Raw genomic sequence first — 10,724 nt, 5'->3', positions numbered from 1 at the left:
ACGAGCAGTGCAGGCGGCGTTGAGCAGACGAGCAGTGCAGGCGGCGTTGAGCAGACGAGCAGTGCAGGCAGTTCAGACGGCGCTGGGCAGGCAGGCAGCTCAGACGGCGCTGGACAGATGAGCAGTGCAGGCGGCGTTGGGCAGACGGCCGACTCTGACCTGCTGAGGCGCACAGTAGGCCTGGTGCGTGGTGCCGGAACTGGTGGTACCGGACTGGAGACACGCACCTCAAGGCTAGTGCGGGAGGCAGGAACAGGGCACACTGGACTCTCGATGCGCACTATAGGCCTGGTGCGTGGTACCGGCACTGGAGGTACCGGGCTGAGGGCACGCACCTCAGGGCGAATGCGGGGAGAAGGAACAGTGCGTACAGGGCTCTGGAGACGCACAGGAGGCTTGGTGCGTGGTGCCGGAACTGGTGGTACCGGGCTGGAGACACGCACCACAGGGAGAGTGCGTGGAGGAGGAACAGGGCTCTGGAGACGCACTGGAAGCCCGGTGCGTGGTGTTGGCACTGGTGGTACTGGGCTGGGGCGGGAAGGTAGCGCCGGATATACCGGACCGTGCAGGCTTACTGGCTCCCTTGAGCACTGAGCCTGCCCAACCTTACCTGGTTGCATGCTCCCCGTAGCCCGTCCAGTGCGGGGAGGTGGAATAACCCGCACTGGGCTGTGTTGGCGAACCGGGGACACCATGCGTAAGGCTGGTGCCATGTACACCGGCCCGAGGAGACGTACTGGAGGCCAGATATGTAGAGCCGGCTTCATGGCACTTGGCTCAATGCTCACTCTAGCCCGCCCAGTGCGGGGAGGTGGAATAACCCGCACCGGGCTATGCACCCGTACAGGAGACACCGTGCGCTCTTCCGCATAACACGGTGTCTGCCCGTACTCCTGCTCTCCACGGTAAGCATGGGAAGTGGGCGCAGGTCTCCTACCTGCCTTCGCCACACTACCCTTTAGCCCCCCCCCCCCCCCCCCCCCCCAAGAAATTTTTGGGTGAGCCTCTCGGGCTTCCAGCCGCTCTGCCTTGCTAGCGCCTCATAATGCCGCCTCTCTGCTTTAGATACCTCCAGCTCCGCTTTGAGGCGGCGACACTCCTCTGGCTCTGCCCAGGGTCCTTCTCCGTCCAGAATCTCCTCCCATGTCCATTCCTCCTTGTACCACTGCTGCTGTCGTTGCTGCCCGTTGCCACACTGCTTGGTCCTTTGTTGGTGGGTGGTTCTGTAACGGCTTTCTTCCTGGGATGAAGGAGAGGACCAAAATGCAGCGCAGTTAGTGTTCAACATGTTTAATCAAACAATAAACAATGAACAAATAACAAAATAACAAACGTGAAAGCCGAGACAGTCCTATCTGGTGCAGAACACAAACACAGAGACAGGAAACAACCATCCACAATCCCCAACACAAAACAAGCCACCTTTATATGATTCTCAATCAGGGACAACGATTGACAGCTGTCTCTGATTGAGAACCATATTAGGCTGAACACAGAAACAGACGAACTAGACACACAACATAGAATACCCACCCCAACTCACGCCCTGACCAACTAAACACATACAAAACAACAGAAAACAGGTCAGGAACGTGACAATTGCATACCAGAGAGAATACTATAGACATCAAGAAAGCCAGTCAGTTGATTATTGACAAGTTTTTTGAGAAACAGGGCAAAATAGAAATAAGCCTATAACAGTTAGGATCAGCTTGATCTCTCCCTTTAAATAAATACGAACCGAGGTTGCCTTCCAAGCAATGGGAACCTCCCCAGAGAGGAGAGACAGGTTTAAAAGGTCAGAGATAGGCTTGGTAATGATAGGAGCAGCAACCTTAACCTGTTGAGGCTGGGGGCGCTGTTGTCACTATTTGTGCTAATCGTGTAATTTTTGAAACGGCTTCCCACAAAATTCTTGATCGTACAATATGCATATTATTATTATTATTGGATAGAAAACAGTCTATAGTTTCTATAGGAGTTGAAATTTTGTCTCTAAGTGGAACAGAACCCATTCTACAGCAATTTCCCTGACATGGAGTCAGATTTCAGAAATGTTGGCCCCTGATCTGGAGTCAGTTAAAAGGCCACAGTTATTGCTATGAGTATACGGACACTGCTTACGTCTTCCCCTGGATGCCTTTACGTGATGACGATTTGAATGGGGTCGATTGCGCGTTCACAGGCACTACAAATTAAAAAACCCTGAGGCTAGTCACTCTTTTGGAGCTGCGTCATGCGCCTGGAGGACACCGACCCGCACCTGTTCCAAGCATTAGTGGAGGGAGTAATATTACTCTGGTCATGTTTCTACTCGTTATAGGAGTTAAAAACATCATAAGGTAGTTAATTTAAAGCGTTTTATAGCTATTTATATCCGTTTAGTGCGATTTTGGGACATTTATTTCTGAAACGCTGTGAATCGCTGGGCACGCTTCCAGTTCATCCCAAACGCAGTTGGCATTTCCACATGGCAAGAGGACAGCTTTCCACCAAAAGACGATTAGACCCAAGAAAGGATCCTTTGCCCAAGATACTGATGGAAGAACAGCTCAAAGTAGGACATTTTTATTATGATAAATCGTGTTTCTGTCGAAAAATGTTAGTGGCTTAGGACGCCATGTTTTTTGACGTAGCTTCGCTTGGCGCAAACTGTATTGAAAAGTAAGGATAATTTAAAAAATTTAATTCCGCGATTGTATTAAGAATTAAATTGTCTATCAATCCCTGTCCACCCTATATTTTTTAGTCACGTTTATGAGTATTTATGTATAAGAGTAGATCACTGTCTAATATGGCGCACGGACATTTTCTCACCAGCTGGGCTACATTTCACATTGTCTAACCATGATTTTGGTGGCTAAATATGCACATTTTCGAACAAACTGTATATGTATGTTGTAATGTGATGTTACAGGGGTGTCATCTGAAGAATTCTGAGAAGGTTAGTGAAAAAAATAATATATTTTGGCGATGTTGACGTTATCGCTCACTTTGGCTAGAATCAATGCTCTGGTAATGTTTGCACATGTGCTATGCTAATATAACGATTTATTGTGTTTTCGCTGTAAGACACTTAGAAAATCTGAAATATTGTCTGTATTCACAGGATCTGTGTCTTTCGATTAGTGTATGCTGTGTATTTTTACGAAATGTTTGATGATTAGTAAGTAGGTAAACACGTTGCTCTATGTAGTTATTCTAGTCCATTTGTGACGGTGGGTGCAATTGTAACCTATGCCATCTACCTGAAATATGCACATTTTTCTAACAAAACCTATCCCATACCATAAATATGTTATCAGACTGTCATCTGATGAGTTTTTTTCTTGGTTAGGGGCTATAAATATCTTAGTTTAGCCGAATTGGTGATAGCTACTGGTGTTGGTGGACAAATAAAAGATGGTGGATTATGCTAATGTGTTTTTAGGTAATAGATTTACATCTTTACATATTGTGTCTTCCCTGTAAAACATTTTAAAAATCGGACATGTTGGCTGGATTCACAAGATCTGTGTCTTTCATTAGCTGTATTGGACTTTAATGTGTGAAAGTTAAATATTTAAAAAAAAAAATTTTTTGAATTTCGCGGCTCTGCCTTTTCAGTGGGGGTGGGGGGGGAGTGCCGCTAGCGGCACCCTCATCCTAGACAGGTTAAAGAAGAAAGAGTCTAAACCATTTGACTCATGGTTTTTGGGGTCAAGATTAAGGAGCTCCTTTAGCACCTCAGACTCAGTGACTGCCTGCAGGGAGAAACTTTGTAGCGGGGCAGGGGGAAAATAGGGAGAAGCATCGGGGCTAGTCGCATTAGAAGGGGTGGGAGATGAGGAAATGGTGGACGGGCAAGGAGGCATGGCTGAGTCAAATAGGAATCCTGACTTAATGAAGTGGTGATTAAAGAGCTCAGCCATGTGCTTCTAGTCAGTAACAACCACATCATCATTAAGGGACATGGGCAGCTGTGAGGAGGAGGGTTTATTCTCCAGGTCTTTAGCTTGGTTTCTTTAATGACTGCCTCGCCTGGTTCACCAACTACTTCTCTGATAGAGTTCAGCGTGCCAAATTGGAGGGCCTGTTGTCCGGGCCTCTGGCAGTCTCTATGGGGGTGCCACAGGGTTCAATTCTTGGGCCGACTCTCTTCTCTGTATACATCAATGATGTCACTCTTGCTGCTGGTGAGTCTCTGATCCACCTCTACACAGACTTCACCATTCTGTATACTTCTGGCCCTTCTTTGGACACTGTGTTAACAACCCTCCAGATGAGCTTCAATGCCATTCAACTTTCCTTCCGTGGCCTCTAACTGCTCTTAAATACAAGTAAAACTAAATGCATGCTCTTCAACCAATCGCTGCCTGCACCTGCCCGCACGTCCAGCATCCCTACTCTGGACGGTTCTGACTTAGAATATGTGGACATCTACAAATACCTAGGTGTCTGGTTAGACTGTAAACTCTCCTTCCAGACTCACATCAAACATCTCCAATCCAAAGTTAAATCTAGAATCGGCTTCCTATTCCGCAACAAAGCATCCTTCACTCATGCTGCCAAACATACCCTCATAAAACTGACCATCCTACCGATCCTCAACTTCGGCGATGTCATTTACAAAATTGCCTCCAATACCCTACTCAATAAATTGGATGCAGTCTATCACAGTGCCACCCGTTTTGTCACCAAAGCCCCATATACTACCCACCACTGCGACCTGTACGCTCTCGTTGGCTGGCCCTCGCTTCATACTCGTCGCCAAACCCACTGGCTCCAGGTCATCTACAAGACCCTGCTAAGTAAAGTCCCCCATTATCTCAGCTCACTGGTCACCATAGCAGCACCCACCTGTAGCACGCGCTCCAGCAGGTATATCTCACTGGTCACCCCCAAAGCCAATTCCTCCTTTGGCCGCCTCTTCTTCCAGTTCTCTGCTGCCAATGACTGGAACGAACTTTAAAAATCTCTGAAACTGGAAACACCTATCTCTCTCACTAGCTTTAAGCACTAGCTGTCAAAGCAGCTCACAGATCACTGCATCTGTACATAGCCCATCTATAATTTAGCCCAAACAACTACCTCTTCCCCTACTGTATATATATAGTTATTTATTTTACTCCTTTGCACCCCATTATTTCTATTTCTACTTTACATATTCTTCCACTGCAAATCTACCATTCCAGTGTTTTACTTGCTCACATTGTATATAGATTTATTTTTCTACTGTATTATTGACTGTATGTTTGTTTTACTCCATGTGTAACTCTGTGTTGTTGTATGTGTCGAACTGCTTTGCTTTATCTTGGCCAGGTCGCAATTGTAATTGAGAACTTGTTCTCAACTTGCCTACCTGGTTAAATAAAGGTGAAATTGAAAAAAAATTACGTTTTCCAGAACTTATTGGGGTTAGACCCACAGAGAGAGAACTGCTCCTAAAGTAACTAATGTTGGCCTTCCGAACAGCCTGAGAGCATTTATTTCTAATTTGCCTGAATGAGAGCCAGTCAGCCTGAGTATGCGTGTGCAGAGCCTTTCACCAAATGGAATTCTTGAGGTGGAGTAACTCTGCCAGATCACGGTCGAACCAGGGGCTGAACCTGTTTTTAATTCTCATTTTCTTTATGGGGGCGTGTTTGTTAACAATACCACTGAAAATATATAAAAAAACAAGGTCCATGCGTCTTCGACAGATTCTATAACATTTTGCAGAGGCCAGTTCATGAAGGAAGGCTTGCTCATTAAAGTGTTTTATCAAGCGTCTATGACAAAATCAGGATAGGTCAGACTTTGTGGAGACAACCGAGCACTGAAGGTGTTCCTTGGTAAAGATTGCCACTCCACCACCTTCGGAAGATGTGTCTTGCCGAAAAAGATTACAACCAGAAAGGTTAACATCAATGTTCAAAACTCGCTTTATTAACCACGTCTCAGTAATGACCAACATATCTGGATTGGAGCTTTGAACCCACACTTTCAATTGATCCCTTTTAGGTAATAGGCTTCTAGTGTTAACGTGCAGAAAACCCAGGCTTTTACAAGAGCAGAAGTCAGTGAAACAGATATCAGAGCACAAGTCAGAAATGGGCATAGCAACAGTAGATGGGCCAGGGTGCATGCACATTTCCTGATAACATCAGCAGTAATACAATCAGGGCACGGCAGAGGACAGGGAGAGCTCTGCAGTGCTGATTTATGACATCAATGTGCATCAGATGGCAACTAGATCATATTGTACAGCAATTTCATCAGGTTACATGAATACAAAAGCCAACGAGAGGTGGTTAGAATAGGATGTGAAGCCAAGAGTCTGTGTAACCAATAGAGAGTCAGAGTCCCGAGTGTGGGAACAAACATAGTCTATCCCACGGTTGGGTAAACAAGCAAGTTCATAGTTGATAAAGCATGCAAGAGTCATGAGACAAATAGCATAAAGCACAAGAAAAAAATATAACGACTTCGGGCTAGCCATTGTAAGTTCAAAGAGTCAGTCGTCCCAACAACATAAGTTGAGAGAGGAACTCTATCAGTCCAGTAGGCTATAAAAGTCTGAGATAAAATAAATAAATTGTGGGCCTATACTAGCTAATTAAAGCCTTTCTGAGTAAGCTCACATAATAAGCTTCACAAGTTAATTAGCCTACCTATAATTCAGATCAGTCCAAAGTCTACAGTGCGTGTGTAAGTGCGTGTGTGCTGGAGGGGATCGAAAGCTCGGGAGAGAGAGTGGAGTGTGGCAGGGGTACCTGTACCAGACAGTTTGCTGGGGATGCTAGCGATCTCCCTCAGCCATCACACATATTGACATTTCAAAATGCTTAATACACACATTCATTCCCCTTCTCTCTCTCTCTCTCTCAATTTCAATTCAATTTAAGAGGCTTTATTGGCATGGGAAACATATGTTAACATTGCCAAAGCAAGTGAAGTAGATAAACAAAAGTGAAATAAACAATAAAATATTAACAAACATTACACTCACAAACGTTCCAAAAGAATAAAGGCATTTCAAATGTCATATTATGTATATATACAGTGTTGTAATAATGTGCAAATAGTTAAAGTACAAAAGGGAAAATAAATAAATATAAATATGGGTTGTACTTACAATGGTGTTTGTTCTTCACTAGTTGCCCTTTTCTTGTGGCAACAGGTCAGAAATCTTGCTGCTGTGATGTCACACTGTGGTATTTCACCCAGTAGATTTGGGAGTTTATCAAAATTGGATTTGTTTTAGAATTCTTTGTGGATCTGTGTAATCTGAGGGAAATACGTGTCTCTAATATTGTCATACATTTGCAGGAGGTTAGAAAGAGCAGCTCAGTTTCCACCTCATTTTGTGGGCAGGGTGCACATAGCCTGTCTTCTCTTGAGAGCCAGGTCTGCCTACGGCGGCCTTTCTCAATAGCAAGGCTATGTTCACTGAGTCTGTACATAGTCAAAGCTTTCCTTAAGTTTGGGTCAGTCACAGTGGTTAGGTATTCTGCCACTGTGTACTCTCTGTTTAGGGACAAATAGCATTCTAGTTTGCTCAGTTTTTTGTTAATTCTTTACAATGTGTCAAGTAATTGTCTTTATGTTTTCTCCTGATTTGGTTGGGTCTAATCGTGTTGTAAAATTTGGTGTTTGTCCCATTTTGTGAATTCTTGGTTGGTGAGCGGACCCCAGACCTCACAACCATAAAGGGAAATGGGTTCTGTAACTAAGTATTTTTAGCCAAATCCTAATTGGTATGCCGAATTTATATGTTCCTTTTGATGGTGTAGAAGGCCCTTCTTGCCTTGTCTCTCAGCTCGTTCACAGCTTTGTGGAAGTTACCTGTGCTGATGTTTAGGCCGAGGTATGTATTGTTTTTTCTCTTTCTCTCTCTCTCTCTCCTCTCTTTCTCGTCCCTCTTCCCTTTCCCCCTCTCTCTATATCCCCTTCTCTTTTTCCCTCTCTCTCATTTGCTCTCCTCTCTGTCTCTGTCTTCCCCTCTATCTCTGTCTCCCTCTCTCTACTTCTCTCCTCTTTCTCTCTCTCAGGGCTAGATTGATAGGGGCTTTGGTTAGGTACGGGGCTGTGGGATCGTGTGTCTGTCCACCAGCAGCTGCTCTCCCCTGTCATGACCTAGGCTGACAGGCCTGGACAGCAGTACTAGTGCTACATTAGCGTGTTAGCGTAGCCAGACCAAGGCTACGTCCCACGTGACACCCTATTTCTTTTACAGTGCACTACTTTTGACCAGGGTCCATAGGGCTTAGTGCCCTATGTAGGGAATAGGGTGTCATTTGGAATGGACACCAAGCCCTCTCGGAGTAGAGCAGCAGCCTAAGGCGCCCCCTGGATAGACGGCAGGATTATCAATCCTACTACTGCACTGCAGCACAGTTTAATTAAATTGTGACATATAAGGGGTACTGAAATGAAACAAACTTGGATAAACCATATTGATGGTCCAATGAAGGACATTTCTTCTAATCATATGGAGACAACTGTTATGGGGAATAACTAGTATACCGGTGTATTACAGTGTTGAAATATTACTTTTGTCCACAAAGAGGCAGTGTTGTCCCATTCTTCATTGCAAAACCATGCAACAGATACTGACTGTATTTTGAAATGAAGTTGAAAAGTGAGACCCTACTTTGTATTGTAATGAAACAGGCAGGGAGCAGGTCTCGAACCCTCGACCTTCTAGTCCGAAGTCCAGCGCGCTATCGACAGTGCCCCAAAACCATGCTCAAAGTCGATATCCACGCTTATAAACCCAGGGTCGTTACAGTATGTACATCTCTATTAAATATATTTCATAAATTCACCACCAGATTAGGTTTATATCAGCCCTCGACAAAAGTCAGCCAGGAACTAATGTAAGCGGAACGTCATTACGTACTGTGTGGTATCCTGCGGAAGGGATTACAAACGGTGCACTGCTGTTTGGCAGAACTGTTTCCTGTGTCAACATATCTTGCTAGCCGAAGCGAAAAGTACCCACATTCAACTATTGTATGGTAATGACAATAAGTATCATTTTATGACACTCTCTCAGTAATATTGTGTATGTCACTATATTGTAAGGTGTATTGGTAATCTGATTATGTAGTGGACTGGATTTTTTTTTTGGTACGTTGATTGTTCGTCAAACTGTAAGGCAACGACTGGTTAGCTAGCTAGCTAACAAGCTATTTTAGTGGACAGCTAGCTAGCTAATAGCTTCCGATAGCTTGGTGCTTCAGCTGTTATTTGTACGGTTAGAGACTTGATGATGGGCGCGTTTCTGATTTCAGGGTTTCAAGTACATGTTAAAGATGTATTATAATGTTTAACGCTGTTCCCAATAACTAGTTAGCTAGCTAGTCACCTGACATTAGACATTTAGAATTGTGGCCGAAGTGATTTGAATAAATGTCATTTTGTTTCAGGGACAAGAGTTTCGGGTTTTCAAGACAAAATGGGTGAGCGAATGTTAAGCTGACTTTAAAAATGTCACCAACATAATGGCAAATAATAGGCATAAATTACCAATGAATTGAAACGCAGTTTAACAGTCTCACTTTTTCCTCTTCCCATCATTAGATGGTGAAGAGAAGGCCTATGGTGGCTGTGAAGGCCCAGATGCCATGTATGTGAAGCTGATCTCCTCTGATGGCCATGAGTTTATAGTGAAGAGGGAACACGCCTTGACTTCAGGGACCATCAAAGCCATGTTGAGTGGACCAGGTAAGTAGTGTTTGATATAGCAAAGAATCTACTGGTGTCCAGACGTAGAGCTGCTCCCTGGAGGCAGTGGTTCAATCCCCTGGTCTTCCACTCAATTTCTCTCCTGTAACCCTTTCATCCATCTCATATTCTGTTTGGTTGAGAGGGCCAGGAAAGCAGACATTCAAACTGTTGAGGCAGGGCGGGACAACATGTTTGATTTACATAAAGAATACAAAAGGGTAATGCGATTGAAAAAGCCCATGATTGAATCAGCTTGCTAGTCCAATGAATCACATACTGTATATCCGTTGAACTAGCTGTATATCCGTTGAACTAGCTGTATATCCGTTGAACTAGCTGTACACACATGTTCACTCATGCTCATAATAGGATCCTTTTCCCAACTTGCTCTCAATGCTTGTAGGCAGGAAGTGCCAACGGTTAATCATTTTGAATAAACAGAAATGTTACTTCTGAACCACATCTCAGATCTATAAATCCTCATTCTGTGTATCAAACTAACAACGTTTCTTTCTTTTCTTCCCCCAGGTCAGTTTGCAGAGAATGAAACCAACGAAGTGAACTTCAGAGAGATCCCCTCCCATGTCCTGTCCAAGGTGTGCATGTACTTCACCTACAAGGTCCGCTACACCAACAGTTCCACAGAAATACCAGAGTTCCCCATCGCCCCTGAGATTGCCCTGGAACTACTCATGGCTGCAAACTTCTTGGATTGTTAACTCAAAGAAATGTAGCTACTGAAACTCTTTTTTTTAAATATTTGTTTTGACTATTTAACTTGTTTGCCATGTTGCTTCAGATATAAAACAAAACCGTGAATGATGAGTACTTTGTCAGTATGCTTTTAAGCTTTTGTTTGTTTATATATATTTTTTTGCTACAGGCTTTATGTCCACCTTTTTTATTGGTTAGTAACGACTTTCATTTGAATATAATAAACAGATATGGCTGCACCAGTTGCTCCAGAATGCTAGCCCCTGGTAAACAATCGTTCCTTACCTCCCCACCACAATAAAGGATGTTTGAGTATT

General features: G+C 44.1%; 1 protein-coding gene across 1 annotated transcript; it reads left to right on the top strand.

Moving 5' to 3' along the window:
• The first annotated feature begins 8,878 nt into the window (after positions 1–8,878).
• LOC129823264 (elongin-C-like) lies at positions 8,879–10,724 on the top strand. The gene is made up of 4 exons (XM_055882182.1): positions 8,879–8,981; positions 9,393–9,425; positions 9,547–9,690; positions 10,222–10,724. Exons 2-4 carry the CDS (start codon positions 9,422–9,424, stop codon positions 10,410–10,412), a joined length of 339 nt encoding a protein of 112 aa, XP_055738157.1. The 5' UTR covers positions 8,879–8,981; positions 9,393–9,421; the 3' UTR covers positions 10,413–10,724.

Source organism: Salvelinus fontinalis, chromosome 25 (assembly GCF_029448725.1).
Source record: "Salvelinus fontinalis isolate EN_2023a chromosome 25, ASM2944872v1, whole genome shotgun sequence".
Lineage (NCBI taxonomy): Eukaryota > Metazoa > Chordata > Actinopteri > Salmoniformes > Salmonidae > Salvelinus > Salvelinus fontinalis.
This window is presented reverse-complemented; position numbering and strand designations above follow the sequence as displayed.